Source organism: Euprymna scolopes, chromosome 19 (assembly GCF_053919585.1).
Source record: "Euprymna scolopes isolate OS-2025 chromosome 19, ASM5391958v1, whole genome shotgun sequence".
In the NCBI taxonomy this organism is placed as follows: Eukaryota; Metazoa; Mollusca; class Cephalopoda; order Sepiida; family Sepiolidae; genus Euprymna; species Euprymna scolopes.
In genome coordinates this window covers 140380061-140403492 of record NC_136500.1, presented here as the reverse complement: position 1 = coordinate 140403492, position 23432 = coordinate 140380061, and the positions used below count along the sequence as shown (strand labels likewise).

The 23432-nt window shown below is 33.3% G+C and overlaps 1 protein-coding gene across 6 annotated transcripts in view; it reads left to right on the top strand.

Annotated features, from left to right (window-relative positions):
• The window catches only part of LOC145240003 (E3 ubiquitin-protein ligase HUWE1-like), a 232954-nt gene that overhangs the window by 49963 nt on the left and 159559 nt on the right, over nucleotides 1–23432 (top strand). For all 6 annotated transcript variants that reach the window (XM_080103595.1, XM_080103593.1, XM_080103591.1 and 3 more), the window contains exon 3: nucleotides 9822–9920. In XM_080103595.1, the coding sequence (XP_079959721.1) occupies nucleotides 9822–9920 (99 nt within the window). The remainder of the gene's footprint in view (nucleotides 1–9821; nucleotides 9921–23432) is intronic.

Sequence of the window (23432 nt, the reverse complement as noted above, 5' to 3'; positions counted from 1 at the left end):
AGTTCAAACTTCTTGCTCTGCTTGCTTCCCTCAGTCATAACAAAAGATCAATCCCTGTTCAAAAACTGATACTACTACAAACTACCTTAAAAGATTGCTGCGTTAATGGACATGTAATGTTACTGATGAATTTGTAGTAAACCTTTTTGTGTTCAACATTTTCTTATAACTGACAGTTACCTGAATTGTCCTCCATGTTTTATGTTGGGATCTTTCTGGTGTTTTGCAGCTTTAAAAGGATATCATCCAGTATGGACGCCGATAAACATGCCAGATTAAAGTGTTAATTGCATATAGATTTTATTAATAGTAAAAGATTTAATGGGCATCTATCTGTTATGTATAGGTGAGAAACTATGTACCTATTCTAATAGTTTATGAATAGATTAACAAGGTTATCTGTGCTGCAAATGACATAAGATCAGTCTTGAAAATATTGGCTAAAATAAACTTGTAATTTAAGTGAATAGATTTCAAAGATTTCAAATCTTGTATTGATCATGTTTTAAAGAATTAATGTTAATTTTAAATATTTCTTTTTGTAATTATCCATTATACTAAATTTTAGTTAAATATGTAAGATTTCAAAGATTTGAATAAAATATTGCTGAATGCAATATTCCAACACTTAATAAGGTTATACACCATTGAACAATTTGGATTAACAGAAAAATGAGCTAAAAAGGATTGCGAAAATTTGAAGAATACCAGGAAAGGAAGTGGCCAATTGATTACTTACAAAGTCACAGATAAAATAGATGGTCAAATGTTTTTTTTACAGCATTTAATATATGGGTTAACTCTAAAGTTCCATGAAAATATTAGACAAGTAAATGTTTGGGTGTCTATGCTTTGTGTACTCCGTTGATTTGAACCCGAGCACCTCCAATTCAATGAGACATGTTGCCAGAGCAACCTTGGCAGTTACTTGCTGAATGACTGTTATTGACCTTTTTATAGCTCTTGGACGAACTTCTTTTTGTCGTAGCTAGGCCCGACTTGGACATTAGCATACAACGCTTCTGTGCATGCTTGTTACAGTAGGTGGATTTTTTTCTCCTTTATCAGTGTTTCTCAAACTTTTTGGTTTGAGAAATTCGATAATAGGCATGAAAATACATATTTATATTTCTTTAATTGTTTAAGGAGTCTTAAAAAAAATTTCTGATTTTATAACTCCATAGTTTTATCAGTCAACTCTGGAGTTTATCCATTTAAGACGTGCAATATTGAACAAGAGATAGCCCCCCCCCCCCACTTTAAATTAATTCGAATAATACACTGAAAACTGAAACTAAAAGCTTCCATGATTGGAGTGCTAAACTTAGAAAAGTGTCAATTTATTGACTTGAGGTGGGAGGGAATGGTTAAAATGTATTCAAATTTTGAGCATCAGCATTAATTTAATAATTTAAAATGTTAAAATCTGAAGTAAAAATCTATGGCAGGGTTTTATACATCCCCACGCAAAACCATTTTATTGAAAATTATGAACTTTCTGTTGACATATTCTATATTGTGAAATTATACAATCATCATTGTCACTTAAAAAAAATAAATAAATAAATGAAATAAAATAAAACCACTATTTTGCAAGTCTGTTTTAGTTAGTAACTGCAGCTGACTTAGTGTTCTCCATGAACGTTCTTGCCATGGAACGCAAATATAAATCTCTTACCAGCAAAATAGCAAACCACATCAGCAAAGTTCTTTTACCAAATCTTCCTTTCGGCCAACTATGGCTATACATGCTGAAACCATAAAACACCAGCGCATCAAGATTTAGACATGAAATCATTGCCAAACTTCTTCACGTAATGTTTCTCATGATTCTGTTGTCAAATCATAGGGAGAAGTGTTTGTTGCTATTTGTTTCACACACATTTAACATTGTTTCTATTGCAAAAACTCTTACAATACCTATTTTGATAAATACACTATTACTCCAAAGTCAGATGCCTCAAAAACTTGGATAAAATTCTTCGTTTTGTTAGTGTAATTTGTAGCTTGTATTTTGACGATACTGGATGGTGTCAAACTACTCTGCCTCTTTAGCTCGGTGGTTTTTGGTATACGCTCTGCAACTGACACTTACATTTATTTCTTCTATTCATGCTTTGGCAAATCTCATTAACAGGATTTTTTCCCCCCTTATATCCCGAATCCCATCCTCAGGTTTAGTAAGAACTATTCTGCCAATGTTGACAACTTTGAATCTCAGAAACCAGCCAATCTTTAACAGCAATCATCTGCAACTATGTATTCAGCCAATCTTGTTTCATGGAACTGATCTGTAGATTCAACTCCCACAATTGCTGGTCTTGGAGTGACTGCTACATTATACAACAGGGCCAGACCCAGTGACATTTCTTCAACATCTTTGGGAAGCATTATTAGGATTGCTGTATCAGTGACTGTGGCTCTGTTTGTCTTTTATATGGATCTTACCAGCAGCCAAACTCTTGACTAGTTTACTTTGTAGCCTCTCTCCTGCAGATTCAATGCTGATCGTTTGCCTCTTGTCACACTCCATGATAGTCAAATGTGTTAATTCTGTTAGGTTTTTAATTTTCTGGCTACTCAACATAGAGGTGATGGTTGTCTACTCAACAGCATAACACTCCTTTTTCACATCGGAAAGGCATTTGCATGAGAAGCTACTTGCTCCGACCCTTTTATGCTGTTAAGAATTGCAGAGTTTGCTGTTAATCTCCGCACTGTAGTGCCAGCAGATACAGCTCATTAACCAGTCCTTTCATGTTTCTTCAACCGGTCAAAAAGGCAGGATCTCTAGTCATAACGTAGCGATTCTTTAGAGACATTGGTGGAATGATAGCCACTTGTTAGAATAAGCTCCAAGAGATTATTTGGATGTTTCAGTTGGTGTCCCTATCATTCGGGGCAACACCTTATCTATTATGATGTAATCCTGCAATGTCTAAGTCTAGATGAAGTCAACTGACTTCATAATTTGGAATGATATCAGCTATAATCTGCAAGTTTGCTTTTCAAGTTAACATTAAATAAATCTATAAAACAAATCACTTCTATAATGTATTTAAGATCCTTTTCTTTTTTTTCTCATACAAACAGAATGAATGATTCATGTCACCTTAGCTAAGAGTCAATATTTGGTTATTTCATAAATCTATTACAATACAGATTTATTAAATACTAACATTTCAGCCCGGCGTTGCCCGGGTGTTTGGAGGTGTATGTTGAGCAAAAAAAAGTCTGTTTTTAATTTGACCCCTATTACCCTTAACATTTATTGTTTTGGGCTTAAATCAAATCCAGTTAAGTTAGATCCATGTCCAAGAAACCTATATCTAAAATATCAAGTGTTTTGACCCAAAATTGTCGGAGTTTGGTAGAGTTCTGAAAGGTCAAATCGTTGAACTTTGACCTCTTAACACTCAAATTTCTGGCCAAAAACGGATCAAAGATTTTCCCAAATCTCAGTACTCTGTATATCAAATTTCGAGTCTGTAGATTTAAAATTGACAGTTATTGCATAGGGAAATGTATACACACACACATTCACTTTTATAGATATATAGATTTCATAATATATACTGTATCTTAGCAGCATTGAGTGGATGATCTTTAATACTGAATTTTTTAATGTAATCTAGTACACAGTAGGAGTGGATTTGTATTGACGCATAGTAATTTCTGTATATTTAAAAAAAATTTTCTTTTGTCATCAGAAATATGCACACGTACACTAATGACTAAAAACATTTCATTGAACATTTTCAGCATTTGTTGACGCCATAAGTCAATGTTTGGCTATTAATTGAAATGTTGCTGGTTTATAAATCAACATGGAGGGATGCTTTTTTATTTTTTTAATCTGCCATTTCAATGAGATATTTTGTGAAATAATCCTATTTAGAACAGTTAAATCTTCCAGGATGCATTTCTGTTTTCTAGTGAAATGCTCATGTATTAAAAGCTAAGTTTTGAAAACTACTTGGAATTAATAATTTTAGAAATGAACATTAAAACACCAGCATGACTATATGCTGATTAAAGGACAATTAGTGAATTCAATCCATGAATTTAGTGTTTCATGCCAAATGAAGACTTTTTTTTTTTTTTACCGATTTTAATATTTATGAAGATTAAGATTTTAGTTTTGCAATTGTAAAATCTGAGTTAATGAGAATTGAATGAATTTTTCTTGCGAGTTGCTACGTGGTAAGATGATCTTGTTGAATGCCTGCTAAACTGATTAACATTTCCATCTGTAAAAATGTATGCTAAAATGTGTCCATCTTGGACAATGTTGAATAAAAATTAACAGATTTTCAAAGTAATGCCAAATCAGTTCTGGCAGCAGGGATTTTAAAAAAATTTTTATAAAAATTAAGGAACATCTGCATTCACTTTTTTTTTTTTTTTTTTTTTTTTTTTTTAAACAAAAATTCTAAAATACATTTCTAAAATATATCAAACTAATATGTAGATAAGACCCTTCTCTCCAATAATAGAATGAGATTCAAAGAAAAAATACTTTTATTTTTTAATTTTTTAAAGCAAAACTTTCAAAAGACAAATTATTGAATGTGCAAGATGAATTAGTATTAAAATGTGAAAATAATCAAATGTTTTTAAATTATTGATCAGACATTTACTAACATTAACCAAATGACAACCAAAAACAATCATTTGAATGACATTGCTGAAAAAAATGAAAATTAAATTTTTTTTTAAGTTGGAGACCTGATTAATGAATTATGTGCATTAGGCTAAGAGAAAGATTTGTATTTGCAAATTGCATTAGTGACAACAGATTTCGTAATTATAAATAAATTTTGTATTTTTAAAGTACAAAAATGAAATTGGATGTGACTTTTTTTAAGATTTGGCAAGGAGAATAGGTAGAAAAACGAATCCTTTGTAGCAACGCTTTTCCCTATTGTCATCGAGCATTAAAGCCAAATGAAAAGGCTTGAAACATGATGTGCAATTGGTGTTAATTGAAACTAATTTATCTAATTAGTATCTGGTGATTCGTGTTGCAGGAAGAGGACTTCAAACAGGGTTATGTTCTCTCAGACTCTTAAGGATCAAAACTGTTGATTGGATTAAATCAATGTATTAAAACTAAAATGTTGCTAACAATACTGACCAATATGCATCTTTTGTGACTTGGAATTTTTAATTACAAATATTGACCCCCCCCATGGGTCTCAAGTGATCTAATGTTTTATAAAAATTGAATTTTTTTTTTTTTTTTTTTTCTGAATCAATTCAAACCATGTGACTGATAATCACATTATTTGAATTAATTTATTAATCAAGAAAACATGGTTATAATTTTTTGCTTGTAGTTATAGGGAACAAGAAAAAAAACAAACAAACAAAAACAATGACCATGTCTTGATTAGGTATATATATTTTTATACTTCTCATAGGCAAGTCATAAAAGGATATCTTACTGAGTTTGAATAATTAACTTTTCTGTACTTTGGCAAGGAACAATAGCAAGATTAGTAACTGATCAACGCAGCTAAGAGAACTAATTTATATTTTTTCTGATTAATCCAAATATTCCCTTTTTAATCAATATCAATAAAACTGCAAGTCATTAAATATCTTTGGCTGGGAAATGATGGGATATTAATTAGAATATTATTTCTGTATGTTCCAATCAGTCATTGTTTGTGTAATACTTTTATCAGAAGATTTTGTTTAAAATTGATTAACCATGGCCAACTTCCAAAAAATAAAAATGGTTGTTATAGAAAAGGTACTTGAACAAGTTAGATTGACACAGAGCTTTTTAGCTGCCTGGACTTAACCAAGAAAACAAATTTCCAAGTCGCTCGTGTTTTAACTATATTACTGCATTCATTCATATTTATGTGTGAAACAAACTTGGCAAAAATGAAAGTTCATTAAGTGCACAAGTTAATAGAAAAGAAAATACATTTGCACTTTAATTATAAATTCCTAGGCCAAAAGATCAATAGAGCAGAGCTTATATAAAATGTTCGATAGCTGAGATTGTCGTAAGAGAAGGTTGGGATGTCGGACACTTGCTAGCCAACTGCACTGCTTTGTAGCTTTGGCCTATCTTTATACTATTGATTTCTGGTGAATATTAACTGATAAACTTTGCTGACCAACTACTAGAGTAAACAAAGGTGAAGAATAATAGTTGTGAAAAATGTGAAATTTTAAATAAGCAAGATAAGGAAGCGACACATTTTTGTGCTGAGTAAAAGCTTGTCCAACACTAAAATGGTTTCTACAACAACAACGCTTAGATGAAGGAGAGGATTATAAGATGAGTTAAGCAATTAAGTCTAATTTCTCTACAAAATACAAATGTAAACTAAAGAAAGCAATGACAAAGCGTCATTCCAAGATATGTTAAGTGATAAAAATACTCTTGCAACTTCCTTTGCTAATGCTATTTTAAACTTCAGCGTGACACATCAACCAAACAAGCATCTCTTCTAGAGATGCTTTGATGGACCTTTTAAACCTTTTAAATAAGTCAACAGCACTTGATGGCACATTCATCACAAATGAGTTAAGAATTACATAATTCTCAAAAAAAAAAAAAGTACAATGTAGTCATTGGTTTTGAATTTCAACTGCTTTCAGTTGAAATAACTGTGACCATGATTTTCGGGAACATTTTTACTTTTTCTCCATAAAAGAAATTATCGAGTGAAAAGCAATAAAAAATTAGTCGATTTGACATCTTGATGTTTGCCTCTTTGAATTGCTAGGAGTTGGTTTACAATTGTTTGATGGTTGTCTAGCAGTGCTTGGCTGTGTTTACCATAGGCCTAACACAGTCGTCACCGTATATTAATGGTTTAACCATCATATGCTAATGAATCGGCACTTAGCAAACAACTCGAGGGATTGTTAACTATGGATGCAATGGACAGATTTTGACAGCTTGACCAGTATTTGTTAACATTAATTTACCATGTTGTAGTTAGCTGGGAATCAATTTTGCAATATTGTTTTATGTATGCAAGAAAAAAAAACTTTTGGTAAGTGGTTGTAGACAAAATTTTGCTATGTTTTACAATGAAGATGTTTGAATCTCAGTTGAGCACTTACCATGGAAATTACTAATTTCGAAAAACTATCCATGTCTTTCATGAGAAATGGGTTGTAGAGAAATGATCATCTCCCACTTTGATATCAAAGTAGATGTCGAAACAAGATAGTGCCTGACGGCAGTACTCCATCTTAGCACTATCTGACTCTTATGCAGATAGAAATCTGTACAGTTTGTTCTCAGATCTTATCAAAGATGGGGATTTCATTTCAATTGGGGCAAAACAAAATTTGGTGTTGGTGGGAAGAGATTGGTTTTAGATGTTAAAACTAACAAGTCTCCACCACCACATGACACACCTGAACCATATGCTCCGGGCTGGAAGAGGGAATCAGCAAGAGCCTTTCTCAGCAGTGTAGATGTCAAATGATTTCAAAAATAATTTGAAAGCTCAGTTGGGCCTTGAATGATGCCTTAATTAACACTGGTGTTAATGCTATATTTATTTTACTTTTTATTTTTATTTTTTTGTGTCTCATTGTGAAGCAAAATGTTTTGTGAATGACTTCAAACTTTTCCTGTTGCTATTTTGTTTGTGCTTTCGGCCAGGATCAGATTGTCATCGTCTGACCCCCCACCCTACCATGTTTTAAGTGACTTACCACATAGCTTTGAGCTATCAACATCAATGTAGGACATACCAGTAATATTTCAAATTTGGTATTTTTGAAATGTTGTTTCTTATTTATTTTTGTTAAACTGCATTTCCCAACTCTTAAAAATGCATAATTATCTTCTATTGTTCTTTATTATATGAAGGTTTATTTCTTAAGATTAAAATAGATTGGATCGACACACCATAATTATATTCACACACTGGTTCTCATTAGATCACTTAAGTTAAACAATGTTGAGCCTGGCCAGTACCAGATGGGTGACCATTTTGGAATATCAGTCCTTTGCAAAAACCTAACATCATCTCCCCAGACTGGGGATATATTTGCAACTTGGAACCTCTTGTAAATTTAATATTCTCTTGGCACTTCCTCATTCAGAAGAAGCAGATTCAACCCACCTAGGGTTAATACTGCTGATATACATATGTACTTCAATCTTCTGCTCATCGACGACTATTTCTATAGATCTACGAGAATCAGAAAGGATTTGATGATTTCGAAGACATTGCTGAATATTCAATAGCTAGCAAAGCTGACATGTCCAGAGCTATTGCCTGAGAAACTAAGCCTGCATCGATGGATTCACTGATCCTGTATGATATTACCCTCATCAGCTGTTGATCTTCCAGGACAAAATCCATATTACTTGTTACTAAGTGGATTGCTTTGACTAAGGTGATTGACAACTTAATCACAGATTCAAACAACTTGCACATGATGGACGGGAGTCATCAGTCTGTGCTGAGATGCAGGAGACTGAGCTCCAGTATTTTTAAATATTAGACACTGAAAGTTTTCCAAGGTGATAGAAAGCATTTCTACTCTAATGAATGATTAAATAGATTTGTAAGGATAGAAGCTAGTTCCAGGTAAATATTCTTAGATAGCAATGATTAGTGTTGTCTGAACCAGTTGCCTTGTTGCCATCAAGTTTCTTGCTAAATTTGGCAACACCTTAAACAGGTATATATGAATGTCGCTTAAGGTATTTAGTCATGGAAGGAAGTTCTGGAGGTGGGTGGCTCTGATTGCAAAGGGTAGAATTTGATGCTAACGGCTTTGCATGAAGTTTGGCTTTATCAAATTCTGAGATTACCTTTGGTACATCAATGATAGCTGGAATTGTTTTTAACTCTTCATGCCTTGTCTGGAACTATCTCCATTAAAAGAATTAATAATAGTGGTTGGTGAGCAAATTTAACTTCTGTACAAATCTCAACAACAGATCTAGTGGATGACTAATCCAGATTTTGACTCCGCCTAAATGTATGCCTTAGCCCTATTGACTAAATTTAGTCCCTAATATCCTTGAGTGCAAGACCTGTCCACCAGGAGTGACCTTGTGCTAGGAACTTAATTTCCAGACAACATAGCTCTGACACTATAATGTTGCTACCATCTCTACCACAGCGTGAAAGAGTGGAAATTTAGTGATGTGCTCCTACTGCTATCGTCATCATCAAAGAGACTGTCTATTTTTATAGCATTTGTGTAACTATTGATGTCTTGATGTTTAGTCATCAGATGTCCCAGATATTCTGTGAGGCTGTGTCTGGTCTGTAAAAGTGATTACTTCTGGTTTTGGAATGTTAGGATGTTCACTTGATAAATTATGATTACAGATTTTATATGGATAAATTACTTTCAGTTTGTTAAAGTGTTGGAATATCAAAATCTAGATAAGTTGACAATAAAAATCACAAAAATAAATTTTATTTTGCTAATACATAGTATAACAGGATATTAACTATACTATTATTTTTTAAGCTTCTTAGACCAAACATTTTTTTTTTTCTTTTTTTTTTTTTCTTTCTTGAAAGAAAAAGCCATTATAATGAAATGTTGGCAAGAAAAATTTTATGAAATGCTGTAGTTGATGAGATCAGATCAAAATATTTGCTCATTAAAAAAAAAATTGGAAATCAAATTCAAAAAAAATACTTTTAATTAAATATTCAATTTTGATATAAATTTCATTTTTTAAAGTTTTTTTTTTTTTTTTTTGCCAAGAGATTTTCAAATTTGTCAATTTTTTTTCTTTTTCTATAATTGACACTAGTCTTCGTTTGATTTTCACCATTTTTTTTTTTTTTTTTTTTTTTTTTTTTCAGCCTGCTGATTGTAAAGCACTAATTGACCGATTAAAAAATTGCTCAGAAGAGGAATTATACAATGAATTAACCAATATCAAAACTTGGACATATGGAAAGGTAACATTTATTAATGTAATAAAGATGTTAACTAAAACCTTGATTTCACTCTCTCAAAAGTATCTTGTTGAAACTGGGTAATCACCATTTGTAAAATGTAACCATCTAATTTGTCAGAACTTTGTATAGTTCTTTACTGTGCTCTCTATTTAGTAGAAATAGTAAATGCTATAATTTCATGATTTAAACATGTTTTTTCTAAATTTTCAAACTCTATATTTTTAGTCTTTAATCCACAAAAATCAAAGATTAAGCATACAATTTTTTTTTTACTAATTTTAAATTTGGAAGAAAAAACTATAAATATATAAACCATCAGTTATCAGTTTTTTTTTTTTGTTTTTTTTTTAAACCCTAGCACTTTGTGATTGCAAAAATGCTATCTTAAATAATCAAACAGGATAGTGTGTATATTCTTTACCATTAAGGTCTTTGTTTAAATAAGAAAATTAAAATGAATGTTGGCAAAAAATCCTAATGAAGAAAATTTTTTAAATGTTTTAAAATTATTTTTCTGTAAATCCTCCATTCAGGCAACACCGGGTAAATCCAGCTAAATCTAATGAATAAAAACTCTCCCATTTTTTTTTTTTTTTTTTTTTTTTTTTGCATTAAAAAGAAAATATGGGTTTCAAGATTAGATTACATATTATTTTGCATCTGGTATAAGAATCCTGTTTAGTTAGCAATCTTTTAGTTCTTATCTTGACTGTTCAATCCAACATCTTTTATTTTTAAGTAATACAATTACATTTTTAATGAAATTATGAATTTGAATTGTAAAATTGGAATGGTTATATATATATATATATATATATATATATATATATATATATATATATATATATATATATATATAAAAATATAATCAGCGATGAAATTTGTCCTTTTTTTTTTTTTTTTTTTTTTTTAACCCAGAAAAGGTTGACTTAAATTCCTAGCACCTCCCATGCGAGTTTGCTACTTGGTAAAAATATTTAAGAAAAATTTGATTTCTATAAAATTATAGGAATTTTACCTCTTATTTTTTCATCACTATTTTGCTGAATTTTTATCTCATTTAATCTTCCTCTTGGTTTTCTCTTTCTCTTCCTGTTTCCTTTCTCTCTAATGGACACTAAGAAGAAAAGAAAAAAAAATTAAAAATGTTTTTTTTTTTTTTTTTTTTTTTTTTTTTTTTTGCCATGTAGGCTAACATTACACAAACTCCGACAAAAGATAAACCGTCTACCTCTAAAGAGATGGAAATAGAGGAAAATTAAATAACGTCATGGATAAAAATAAAACAACAAATCATCCGATGAAATTATCATGGAATAAAATCTAATTATAATGAACTTTCTATACTCATCTCACTTTTCAACTCGGCCATTGTCTGCTTACAAGAAACCTTCCTACAAAACAATAACCATTTCAAAACGCCAAACTATGAACAATAAAACTATTTCCATAACACAGGCCTTCATGCTAATGGAGGCACTTCAATTTTTGTAAGGAATAATATACCTCAAAGCAATTTCTGTCAAAAAAATCTCCAAGCAATTACAACTCTAGTTACTTACACAAAACAAAACAATCACAATCTGCTCTATATAACCCCCCCCCCTCCTCCTCATGAACCAATAAATGAAAATGAACTAGAAAATTGAATAAAGCAACTATCTTCACCGTTCATCCTCCTAGGAGACTTTAACTGCCACAGTACGTTATGGGGATGTAAAGTCACAAACTCAAAAGGAAACAAAATTGAACAACTAATTAACAAAAATGACTTATGCCTTCTCAATCATTAACTAGTGCCATTGATCTTACCATGTGCGATCCATCAAGCTTCTTGGATTATACATGGAGCACTTACGAAGAACCTTGTGGAAGTGATCACTTACCTATTATAATCAATTACAGTAACTCCATCCAAAACCACATACCCAGGTGGAACACAAAGCCATCAGTGTCGGGATCGATGATTGAGGGGGGTGATGCATGGTTCTACAATTTATCTATAAATATAAAAGCGAATATGTATGTATGTGTGTTTGCTTTTTCTGTATGTCTACAAAAGGCTTTTTTTTTTTTTTTTTTTTTTTTTTTTTTTTTTCAGAAGCGGTCGCTCGCTTCACAACTTTTTAAAACTTTATATCCCATATAAATCGTAATATCTCACAGTTAACCACGAAGCTCGCCTATCTTTAATTTGCTCGATTTCAGGAAGATAAATATTCAACATTTGTCGCTCGCCGCATGTGGGTTAGTCTTTTTCCTATAACATCTTGGGAAAATAAAAACAAAAGCGTTCCGCAGTAAATGAATACTATCCCGCAGTCAAACTTGACCTCATTAACTCATTAAAACGGGCACCTGCCAAATCCAAGTAATTAAATTCAAGCGTGTTTCCGTTAGCATGCTGCGGTGGGCCAATGGTTAACATTGCACGTTTTGTTTTGTTTTTTTTTTTTCCATACTTTAATTTACAACTTTGCCTCAACGGTTCGAGTTCGATCCTCATACTTACCAAAACATTTTTTTACCCCCCCCCCCTCCCGGAGCTTCCACACACACCTCCAAACACCTGGGCAACGCCGGGTACCCCTCACTAGTCTATTATAAAACGTGATGGAAATATAAATAGGTTAAATAACGTTCAATTGATGGAAATTTATCAAAGTATTATCAGTGAAATTGTAAATTCAACGATGCTTTCATGTTGGATGATATCAACCTGAGATGCATCAGGAATGGAAATATTCACAAATTGTCATTCCAAGTCGGTCATTATACAAGCATTTCAAATGAAATTTACACTGGTAAATTATCATTTATCTCTAGAAATCTTTGCTAAGGTTAAATCACAACAGCTGGCAAATCTTAAATGCAATTGTTGGAAAACAGGATGAAGTTTCCTTGGGGCTTTTCATTCAGGGTATTTAGTTGTCATTCTTTGCATCAAGTTTTTATACCAGTTGGGCTTCACTAAAAACAACAAAAAAAAAACCCTCAAAGTGCGATGAAACTAGAGACAATTGCCCTTGGACAACCATTTTGATTCTTCAAATTCCTATTTTATGTCATTGCTAAATAAGATTTTGCAATCCCCCCCCCCCCGATCAAGTTTTCAGCCTTGATAACATAGCTTAGTGCTTCAAGCAAATGTCTTGCTATATGTTTGGCCACCAGGTGTTACCAGTGAACAGTGTACACAAATCACTTTGTTGTTGTTTGTTATTTTGTTTTATTTTTAAATGCTGAATTTGATGCATTCTAATCATAGCCCCAGTACAATCTATTAACCATGCCATACTGAAATATTTTCTTCAAAATACATTAATTTTTTTTTTTTTTTTTTTTTTTTTTTTTGAAAGGTTAACATTTTAACATCTGTAACACACTAACCCAGTCCTTGACAGTCACACTCCACATTCATGTGCCATAGTTCTCCATTTTCGTCATGTTCTAGCTGTATTGTCTCTAGGACTCCTCATTGCCGAGAGTACAAGTACTGGTTTATAAGTTGGATACAAAACAAAAATCGCTCTCACAATAAGAATACGAACTTAGATATGTTGTATTTGGCTTATTGGTAACAGGTATGTGTTGTGAGGGGCCTTACAGCTATAAGCGTCCACATCGGAGTTGAGTTTGTTTTTCAAAAAACCGGATCTTGGCTTAAGAGATCATCTTACTGTCAATCGTTGTCTACTCGAGTTATCTATTCATAAAGATATCATCTGCTCAACTAAATCTGAGGTCTCATTCGACAGGTCTGCTCAAAGCTCAACTATAAATATATCTACTTTTGACTGGAAGTCCTAAATAACCTCCTTATTGTTTCGATCACCTACAGTTCCTATTTACAATGTCTCCCCACGGGACAGAATTAGACACCAGGGTCATTTTTTAATGTGGAGAAAAGGAACAAAAATACTCAGTCATGAAGGATTTCTCCTACACTGACAGAATAAGAAATTGAAGTGCAGCATCTGAAGAATAGATACACTTTAATCTTGATCCGAAGGCTAAGTTCTACATCTGTTTTCATAGAAAGTCTTAGCTGTTAACCCAGAAACTGACCACTGTAACATGGCATTTTGTCTCGAGTAATTTAGCAAAGGATTTTCAGTTTAAAATTATTATAGTGTAGTTAATCCTTTTTAAGGAAAAAAGATGAGAAATCAACGCAACTATGATCAAGTAAAGGTAGGCTTGTAAAGGATAATAGAATTCGACATCTATAAAGACTTTAAAATGGTACATGGTATGAAGATACTGTTATGTCCATAGAGTTGAATAATTTAAAAAGAACTTAATACAAACTATCGAAGTTAAAGCTAACAAATATTCTCTGTAGACGTTGCTGCTTTATTTTTTTATATATGAAAGTTCTGATGATGACCTAACCAAGATGGATAAATACATTATGAACATTACAAATATCTTAGTATAGGCCAAAACGATTGTATGATTTGTATGGAAATAAATGACTTTTGATGAATTTATAAGAATGTTTCCTGCATCCAAGGGGGTTGATATAGTCTAAAAAGTATTCGCTTTCTACACAATTGAGCAATTTATAAACTTTGCATGATAAAAAAAGTATATATTTGAAATATATATGTATATCCCTTAATTACTTTGGTCTATTTCCCTGGTTTTTATATAGTTGCTAGTCATTTATTTTGATTTGATTGCTTTATTGTAAATATTTAACAAAGCAGCCAAATACCTAAATTCTTTTATTAACATGGAATGTTAATAGCTATTGAGCATGCTAAACCAATTGGACATATATCCAAAACTGGTGGATACCACTGAAATATACTGACTGTAAAGTTTTGTGCTGTGAAAATTGCCTGTTATTGTAGTTGGGGATCCCATCATGTGAATGGTTGGTGAAAGAAGCAAAGGTCGTGTAATGAAGATACAAAGTATACTAATATATGATAACAAATAAATGTAGATTTATTTACATTTAATTGCAAATAAAGGTGAGAGTTTGTAGCGAAAGACGAATGAGTAATGTTATTTGCGGTTAGGCCTCAACATTCTTTGAGTGTTCGAATGTGGTCTGGCTATCACCAGAACCAGAAGGTTGTTTCCGTCACATCTGCATTGTCCTGAGGTCCAGCGAAAAAGGGAATGAAAGATATAAAACGGTGGCAAGGCATGGGGTTACCAGAGTTGAAGGGCAATAATTGTGTTTACCTTAAGCTCCTCCATTTGTGTCTGTGTGTCCACGTGTGGAGAACTAAGCTCCCATAAAATGCCAAATAGTTTCCCAAATATATTCATGAAAAATATCCCCCCAAAAAAAATGTAAGCCCTCATTTTACTTTACTGTATTGCTGAAAACTTTATTTCTATGCAATTTCTATTACCAAGAAAATATATCTAGATAATTAACAACAAATGGATATGTTAAAAAAATTTCCAACTATTTGACAGCAATTTATATATCAGTTTCTAAAGTAAATGCAGCTCGCGGTTTTGCACTTTGGTTTTACAAGAGCAGCTTATAAATTTCGGGCATTACAATAGTATTAGAGACTAGCATTTCAGTCCGGCATTTGAAGGTGTGTTGAAAAAAAAAAAAAGAAAAAAAGTGGTACTAGGAAGGCAGGCTCACACCCGTACTACGAAAGAGGAAAAGAACGGGGCGAAAACCTGACGTCTTTGCTGTTACGACCACCACCAAACTGGAAGTGACGTACGTTTAAATCAAGGCTAGACAATCGAAAAGAGTTAGAAAAGACTTTAGAAAATATCGTCCAAAAAAGCGACCAGTTGAGGGTGAAGAAATTAATGCTTTTAACAAATTTTTTGGTATTGTCTGAAGGATCGAGCTTCAAAACGATACTAATCTTATGAAAATCTGTCGCCTCTGTCGAAAGTTTTAGGCAGAAATGCAAACATACATACATACATTTATATATTGGTAGCTGAAATTTTCGACCCAAACTGATTAAAAAGCTTGCCATATCTCTGAATACCCTTTATGTAAAATTTCAAATGTTTAGACCAGAAATTGTCTGAGTAATTTGGTAGACCACAGAGGTCAAATTTTTTTTTTAACTTTGACCCCTATTATGACCTTAACATTGTTTTAGGCTCAAATCAAGTTAAGTTAGATCCATGTCCAAGGAACCTATATCTAAAATTTCAAGTGTTTAGACCCAAAATTGTTGGAGTTTGGTAGAGTTCTTAAAGGTCAAATCTTTTAACTTTGACTCCTTAATCACCAAATTTCTGGCCGAAAATGGATTACAAATATTTCCCCAAATCTCAGTACCCTGTATATCAAATTTCGAGTCTGTAGAATGAAAATTGACAGTTATTGCGTAGGGAAATACACACACACACAAACACAGACCCGTTATCTTTTATAGATGTATAGATTGCCTGTTTCATTAGTCTTGGCCGACTGTACTCTTTCTATAAAACATCTATAAAAGTCGCATTAAGAATGCTTACATTTTTGTTACACTTTCACAAATTCTATCCTGCCTCTCCACCTTTTGGCAAGCATCTTGAAAAAGGTTCCAAGAGCACTGAAAGAAATGGACTATAATAAAAAAAGGGGTGAAAGAGATCTATTCCTCAAGTAAGGAGATGTGAAATAATTCTACAAAAATTTTATTCGCGTGTGTGTACTAATCCTACAAACTTTACTTTCTTGAGCCCATGTGGAAAGCACGAATTTATTGGACGATGGAGATGTGAAGTTATTCATCTGAACGTATGTTTTTCTTTTTCAGATGTTGACTGGCTTTGACGATATATTCTAAATCTTTTTGAACAGTTTGCTGCATCTTCATTTTGTAAATCCCCCCCCCCCAAAAAAAAAAGGTGCAGCTTAAATAATTAGGTCCCGCAGACTAGCCTCATTCTGACATTCGGAAGATTTAGGTTAACAATCAGTGAAGCTACCAAAAAGTAACCCTTTTGAATGAAGATGGATATAAACAATAGTTTTAAAATTATTTTTTTAATTTTACTTAAAAACAAAATGTAAACAATATATGTTAGAAAATAATTTCTTAATGTTAAATAAAAATTGATTGTAAAGAAAATTATTTTAATTATTATTGAAAAATATTGCAAAATGTTTGCAGAGCTGGTTCTCCCCCCCCCCTCCAAAAGAAGACAAATAAAAATGGTTTAGTGTTTTTACTATTTTAAAGTGCTTTGTTTTTTAAAGCTTGAAACACTTAACTTTGAGCAACAAGGGCGCATGGCGAAAATTCTTCAGAGTTTTGGAGTCGATAAACGTTTTTCGGACGCCATATTACTTTCTATTTATTTGCCTCCCCATGAGGGCAGTTAGACACAACGTTGGGTTTTAATGTAGAGAAGCATTTATTACTAAAAAACGAAATGGTGAAATATCAAAGCAAGTTAAGCTAAAAGTAAAAAAAAAAAAAGCTAAAAAAACAATTCAGAGAATTAAAGACAAAATTAAAAATAACAAAGTGGAAATAAACAATTGCAACCAAAGGAAAATCAAAGTAAAAAGAGTCAATAATGGTAGAAGCACTGATGTCACATATCACGTGACCTAACTGTTCATATTTTTCAGAACAAGGCTTGTCTGCAGGATCTACTTATCTAAGCTGCACCAAAGAAAAAAAAAAAAGAAAAATTGAGCCGGAGGCAGATTGCGAACTGGTGGTGCAACTGCGTTTTCTGCAGAGTTCTCAATAATAGGGGTGCACTGTGTTTCCGTGGGTGATCCTTCAATTAGCCTCGTTTCAGATGGTGACTGAATACTGAATCAGAATTCTTGAGAATAATCCATTAGTGGCTGACGGGCCTCTAGATATGTGATAAGGATGTTTGATTGCCATGCATTGATGTAAGAAGCATAGATTGATCAATGAAGTTCTGCCTGAACCAAGCAGTTTAAATGTACTGTATGATCTGACCCTGTTTGCACCATCACTTGTCTTTTCACTGAGCCAGAACATGTGTACTAATGTGTAGTGGGTGCAGTTCCTTTGTTTTGCCATTGTATTCTGCCATGATGGCCGGGTGTTTCCTGTGAAGTTCAAAAATTTGGTTTTGAGCCGCAATCAACCAACCAACCAATCTGGAAGTTGGTAGTTTTTTTTTTTTGATTATTTGGGAGAGCGTTGCGGAGCTGCCTATGGAAAAGAATCTGCAGGGCTCAATTTGCAATCTTGAAGTGGTGTGTTTCGATATTGGAGAATTGCTTTAATGGGGATTGCTTTAACTGCAGCGTTAGTGTTGAGGGACTCTTGGGATCAAATGTTTTCTCAAATAATACATTTTGCTGTCTTTACAGTCATTTCCATCCTCTCATTTGTTAGACACCCCAAGATGTTAAGTTTTCAAATATAGTAGCTGTGAATTGTGAACCACTATCAGAGGCTACTTTCTCAGAAACCCTATAAACCGAAAAGTGCTCTCTGACAATCTCAATCAACAGAGTGGATGTGGCTTCCCCAGTTTAAAATGGTGCACATTGATCCGGTTACTAAAACGATCAGTGATGACAAGGTAACTGAAATGATCAATAAAAAAAATAGTCCATGCACACGTGTTGAAATGGCTACTCAGGAAAGTCTGTAAGAATCAATAGTTCAACTTGTTGTGACTTACGATACACATGTTGTTTTCTTACAAACTTCTCTGGTAGTTGGTGATGTCTCTGTGCATGTCCGACCAGTATATGCATTGGTTGGCCCAAACACACATGGATGTAGAACCTAGGTGCACAGAGTGTAGATGTTCCAAAACCTGTCTTTGCAAAAGAGGTTGGCTAACGAGATGATCATCAAAAAACAGGAGTCCATCAATAGATGATAGCCTGCCGCATACTTCCCAGAAATCGCAGATAGCAGGGTCCAACATTATGCGTTCGTTGAGAAACCCTTCAGCGATGAGTCTTGAGCCGTCTGCAGGATATGCCCGTGTTCTGGGTGTTCATTGTCTTTTCTAATATAATGATACTTTGATAATGTCTCCAGAGATTGAACAGCCCTAATTACACCAATGGGGTCGGTAGGGGTCTGATGAGTACCATCATATGTGAAGGGATTTTCAGATAGTGTGTCTGATGCTTTGTGCCATTTGCCAGGAGTGTATAGAATCTGAAATGTCCATGTGTATGTTGCTTCTTTCAAATTCTGCAAGCGGTTTTTAATTAGCCCCAACTCTTTGTGGTTGAGAATCCTCAGCAGAGGCTTATGATCTATACTGGTAAGGTCAGGACAACCAAGAGTAAACATTCTGGAGTTTTCCAAGGCAAAAACATAATGAGGTGCTAAGTTTCAAAGTCCATAGATGACCCTCACCCGCAATGCGACTGTCCAGAAAAACTGGTATCATGAACGATTCTGCGTGCGCATGAGAAAGTCCAGTGACCAGGTAATTTTTTGGGCTGCACCTCATGTGGGTTATGAGTTGTACACTATCGATTGAGGGTGTTCAAATAGTACCATTCAAAGTGATTGAGAATACCACAATAATTACAGTTCTTTCTCAGTGCTGGACACTTCTCACGTTCATGTGTATGTTGTTCAGCAGTGCCACAGCCAAAACGGGGCTGCTTGGTACAGTTGTTCTGCTGAAACTTGTTACGGCTCTGAGAGGCGCCATAAACAGTGGCGGGGGTTGGGGAATGTTCTAATTAAGCTTGATCACGTAATACCGATTCCACTGATGATTCCTAATTAATAAACGTCGGTGAGTGAGGATAGTTGACTGACTTTAGTCAGAATATCTGTAATGTCAAATCCATGAATAAACTGGTCTCGAGTGCAATTCGGACATTAAATTGACAATTAGGGCATTCAAATGCAAAATCTGTAGATGCTGAATGGAGGTGAATCACAAAATCCTGAATGGATTAGTGTTTTCCCTGCTTTAATGAGTTGAACTTCATACAATGAATTGCAGGGTTTGAACGTTTTGTGACAATTGTCTCAAAGTCCAAAACAACAGATTCACTCAGTTGTAAGAAATCTGGTCTTTCGTTAATGAGTTTTGAATGGTGCTATCGCATGCACTGTACAGATGAGCAGCCTGGTCAGTTGGCGTGATAGATGTGATGGTGCGTTAGATGGTCCAATCTGTATGAAACTTTGAAGTTGGGGTTATCATCTTCGGAGGAACGCTGGGTGTTTCACCAATGCAAATGGATGTCTGTACGCAGGCTCCTTCCAAGTTTCTGAGGTGCGCTCACCATATTGTTTTCCTATGCGCAGTATTGTGAGTTGATTACAGAGAGTTGTAATGTTCAACACTATTATTGTCTCTTTCTTCAACTCAGAAGGTTGTTGAGGTCCAAGCGGTGTTTGTGGAAAGTGTCAGCAGTCCCGTGGTATGTTAATGCCTCCTCAAGATGAGTAAGGTTCTCTTTTTGTAGCGTCATGTTCAAAAAGACTTAGGATATATCATCAAAGCCAATCAACATTTGAAAAAGGCAACAAGTACGTTCTGATAAATAACTCCACACAAACAAATGAATATAAACTCAATTTTATGTTTAACAACATAAACACTGTTTTCTTTCCCCTCTGCTGCAGGAATCTATTTTGGCTTCTTTGCCATCCAAGTTATCACCTAAACTTTACTGGTTTCAATAGTGGTGAAGTGCAAAAGAATGACATCTATTTATTTATTTATTTATTATATATAAGGTTGATGCAAAAATGTCTTTTTTTTTTTTTATCAGATATATATATATATATATATATATATATACACGTCAAAAAAAAAAAAAAAAATTAATATATATGCACCTCCCTCCCCACTGAATTGGTTTTAAACCCAAAGAACATCTTTTGAATAAGTGTTTTGTCTGGTTTTTCTCTTAGATTTGATTAAATGTCTATCCACAATTTGATTGAACACTATTGTTATGCCAAAAATAACAACCTTAAAGAATAAAAATAGCATAGTCTCCAAAGGTCTGCCATTCATTAGTTTTTCTCCTGGATTAAATTTGTATATAATTAAATTATCATGTCGGACGCAGTTTGTCACAGTTTCAATTTTGTCATCAGTTCTGCTTTGTGGAACTCTTCTTTTTGCCAGCGTTTGCCAATGAATGTGGCATCAACGGCAGTTCATAGTTTAAGATATTAGTTTCAGTGTTTTACTTAGCCTCATTTAAAAGCTGTTGAAGCAAGATTCCAATTGCCATTTTATCAGTCCAAAAAAGATCTAATCCTACTATATGTAGAACAAGCAAAACCTGTCGGTAAGATTGCTCTGGCATTACAAGTTTTTAATTTTTTTTATTTTATCAGTATTTTTTATCAACTGGGTTGAATACAGTTGTGTAAAAGAAGCTTAAAACATTTTGAATCATGCAAATATAATCAGTGCTTCCAAGAATTTAAAGTGACAAAATTTGTTTTTCATTGGACATTCTTTATCTTAATCTTATGTAAAAGTGTGCTCTTTCTTGTGTATCTCTTAAACTTAGGTCATTCAAGTAATCAATGATAAATTTGTAAATTTAAGTTTTTAATCATGCAGATTGAGGTATTTCAATATAGCTTTAATTTTAAGTCACTACATAGTGTCTAACAGTAACTACACTATTAATTTGTTTTAATGAAATTCTAACCCGAGAACAAAATTTTTAAAGCATAACACTGCAATAAAATTTTTCAGTTGCGTCAAATTACGTTTCAGTACTTCACAGTAAGATCTTGTATACATTTCCTCCATAATTGGTATACTGCAAATAAATTTAGATAAAATTGTTAACCCTAGCACTACCACCTAAATCCCAAGTTCTGGTGCCAATAGTCCCTCTCCCTCCTGCACAGGCATGCACACACTGAAATTTAAATTAACTAAAACGATTACATGTCATTGGAATGTTATCCGGTTGGAAAATGGGTGATCATCTTTCGCATAATATTGGACTTGTTTCTTATACACAGCAAACAACTAGTAGTTATAACATGGTTCTGATTTGGCAATTGAACCCAACTGACAACTAAACTCAACATGGAAGTTATTATGCTTGTCCCTTTTCTAGGTGTCTGTAATTGCAGATTAAATGTTAATTCAAATTAACAATAAAACCTTAGAAGATATTAGGCAAAAGTAGATATCTGCACTAAAAATTATGAAAAATTGAGTAGAAAGTTAAAAATGTAAATCAATTTTATCATATATTTCCCAATCTTGGTGCAAATACTCCCATGCAATTAAAAACTTTTTTTTTACACTGTCTTTTGGCCAAAGTGTAATATCTATTCTGATATGACAACTTTATCTTTTCTGTGCTTGGTCAGTTATAAAATCCCTCTATACTGAGGCAATTAAAATCCAGTGTTTTCCTTTTTTGGAGTTATGTTTTTAATGTGGAAAAAATCAAACTTGTCTTAAATCGTGATGAGACAAATACGGATTGAGAATTAAAAATAAAATTTATTTCAAGTTTATCAATAACTTTGTAAACAAAATAAAAATAAATCATTGCATAGAAAAATAAGTGGGAATGAAATATAAATATTAAATTTGGATTTTTTTTTTTTTTTTTTTTAAATAGAAAATGTGGGGTGTGTAAATACTCATTACACATCAAATGTTTTCAGATACAAAAAATTCCTTCATTTTATATACGAATTTTCCAAAAAAAAACAAAAACAAAAAAAAAACACAATTGTAACGTTGTGTGTGCCTTGGTTTTTTAGTGTTCAACTATTCTTCTTATGGCTGGATTGTTATTTTTCTTGCTGGCGACTGCCGATGGAGACACACATGGGTCTACAAGAAGAATAGAAAAACACAAACGTCAATTCTTCACATATTGGTTAGAATCTAGGTGTATGTGTGAAATTACTCTCTACATGCTGAGGTTCACAATTTTTCCCTACTGTCAAGACAGTCTTGGTTAGTTATTTGATTAATTCATCTCTGGTTATTCAAGGGATCTGTCTGATCCAAACCATGATCTGCCTTCAGTGGCGTTCAAACTTCTACTGTTCACCTATTGTCAACCGTTGCCCGTTGCTAACTCACTACTGACTACCAGACATTGTGATCTCAAGTCCCCCACCCCAGCTACCCGGAAGCTGCCTTTCCCTCTCTAAGCATCTCATTGATACCCCTGTCGAGTGTCGTTGGTTCTCTTTATTATCTGTTCTGTAGGTTTCCATTTAGATTTGTCAAGTCTAATTGTTTGATCTAAAAAATACCTATAGATTCATTGTTACTTCCTCATTTCTCTTTTTCTGTTGCCCCCCCCCCTCCTCCTCCTCAGCACTTGGTCACCATAGGTCATCTTCATAATATCATATCTTTAAATTCATGAGTTTTAAATAATTTAAATTCTAACTAGTGGGGAATTATAACAAACATTTTTATCACTTTAGTATGGCGCATGTAATAAGCTTTAATAAAAAAAATTAAAAAAAAAACCCTGCTCATTTGCAAGGTTAAACTCTAGTTTTTTAGTATGGGGGACCAAATTCCTGAGAATAAAATTTAAAATGTTTCCGCCAAAGGATTGCGTTATAAAACGTCTAATGAAAT